The sequence below is a fragment of the Vigna radiata genome, chromosome 1 (assembly GCF_000741045.1).
Source record: "Vigna radiata var. radiata cultivar VC1973A chromosome 1, Vradiata_ver6, whole genome shotgun sequence".
Classification (NCBI taxonomy): Eukaryota; Viridiplantae; Streptophyta; class Magnoliopsida; order Fabales; family Fabaceae; genus Vigna; species Vigna radiata.
In genome coordinates, this window is record NC_028351.1 from 29,329,950 (window position 1) to 29,331,909 (window position 1,960).

The window sequence follows — 1,960 nt, forward strand, 5'->3', positions numbered from 1 at the left end:
CTTGGTATAAATGTGTGTCAAGGGTTGGATTTCATGGTTGGGAAACCCCATGATGTATAAAGGGGTCCACCCTTGGTCATTACATGGAGGTTGCATAAGGTCAATGCATTCTGCAGTAAAAACCAGTCCTGTAATCGTTTACAGAATACCTGTAATCGATTACGCGAAGCATATGTGGATTTTGGACATCCTGTTGCACTGAAGGGACCACCAGTGGTCAAGTAGGGGACCACAACTCATTTTGGGTGTTTTTTTTTAAAAGTTGATTTATTTTCACTTGCAAATTTTGTGGAAGTGCCAAATTTCCTTTACATGAGCGTGTTTGTTGTTTTGGACATCATTTTGGAAGTAATGAACCACTAGGGATAAAGAGAAGGACCAAAGGGTATTTGAGGTCTTGTTTACTTTAGAAAACAACCACAAATAATTCCATTAAGGTACATAGAATGATTACACTGAGATCATTAGATGACATGTTCAAAATATTAAAACGTCCACAATAACAACACTGAAGTACTCTACTTTAATAAAATTACAGTCATCCAAGCACGAATTTTAGAGGTCATAACATACTATTACAGTAATCCAGTAAAGACATAATTTAACCTGCATAAGATAATAGAATTAAAAGCATATGTCATTTTAACTACTGAGGTTGATTCCCTGATGTTGATGGTTGGTTATTTGGTGGTTCATTGGATGATGTTGGTGGTTCATTGGTTGATGTTGGTGGTTGGTCAGTTGGGTGTTCATTGGATGATGTTGCAGGTTCATTGGTAGATGTTGATGGTTGGTCACTTGGTCGAACAAATTTACGGAGGATGGCATCCACTTTGTCATTGTTCTCAGCCCACATTGGAAGTCGAATGACCGATTTTGGAGTTTCCTTCACCAGTTCAGCTGATGGAGGACTAATTTCAGGGGGAAAGACCTTGACTACATTGCGGTGAACGATATTGAGGTAGTGGTTCGGCCTAAATGCACAAAAGGATTTAACCTATTTGAACAAAGATAAAATTAAATAATAGTTAAATTATAACTAGTATAACAAAGCACATGATATGTAATTAAATGAAAAATTTAAAATGAAGCACTGCATCATTGGTTTACAAGGTTCAGTATCATGGCAGATCCAACTCGAAGGTTATCTCCAAATTCAGGATCTTTAAGAACTTTATGGTGCACTGAAGCCTTCATTGTATGTGATGGATCCTGCTCACATTCAATGAATGATTAGCTACTTTTTCAGAAAAACGATTCATTCATTTACAAAAACAATACCTTTACAGTCAACTGCATGTCCCCCAGACCTGTAGGNTTGCATTCCTTTATTAAGCAAGCAACAATCGGAAGTATGTCCATTCCCTTTGCTTCTTTTAGTGAATTGATGTTCTCTATTTTGCCATCAGTTACTAGACCTGCAAAGACACACATAATCTTAATAAGCAATTACATTATTAAAGTTCATATTTCAGTTGTATTGTTTGTACCGTGGTGTTCAATGAACATTTCAGCCCACTTTCATGCATTGGAGGTAAAATCTCTTTCATGTGTTGCCTTGGCAACATCATTAGCAAATTCCTGTGTGGATTTTTCCCCCAAAGTAGTTATCCTATTCAGCATGGCCGCCTGAACATTACCCGCAGGACCAGGTATAAGAGAAGAAGAAGAATCACATTTTTTAAGNANTGACTCCNGTACGTCATCATCATAGACGAGGTCTTCCCAAGCATCCATGGTACTCCTTTGATAAGCTGCAAGTGAGTCCGAATGGAGGTTATAAAACAGTACAACATGGCATGACGAAGTATCATGNAAATAAAAAATAAAAAAATGATAAATCAACTCATGAATAAGTGAACTCACAACTACAATGAAGTGTTGGATGCAATAAGGGTTAGGGTATGAGGGAGATATATAAAGACATCTGGATGCATTCACTTTTATTAAAAAATGTTAA

The 1,960-nt window shown here is 37.0% G+C and overlaps 1 protein-coding gene across 1 annotated transcript; it reads right to left on the minus strand.

Annotated features, from left to right (window-relative positions):
- Positions 1 to 646: 646 nt before the first annotated feature.
- LOC106761054 lies at positions 647 to 1,737 on the minus strand. The gene is made up of 4 exons (XM_014644535.1): positions 1,641 to 1,737; positions 1,282 to 1,418; positions 1,111 to 1,212; positions 647 to 997 (listed from the first exon to the last, which is right to left on the minus strand). The coding sequence occupies exons 1-4, from the start codon at positions 1,735 to 1,737 to the stop codon at positions 647 to 649; spliced, it is 687 nt and encodes a 228-aa protein (XP_014500021.1).
- Between the last annotated feature and the right edge of the window lie 223 nt (positions 1,738 to 1,960).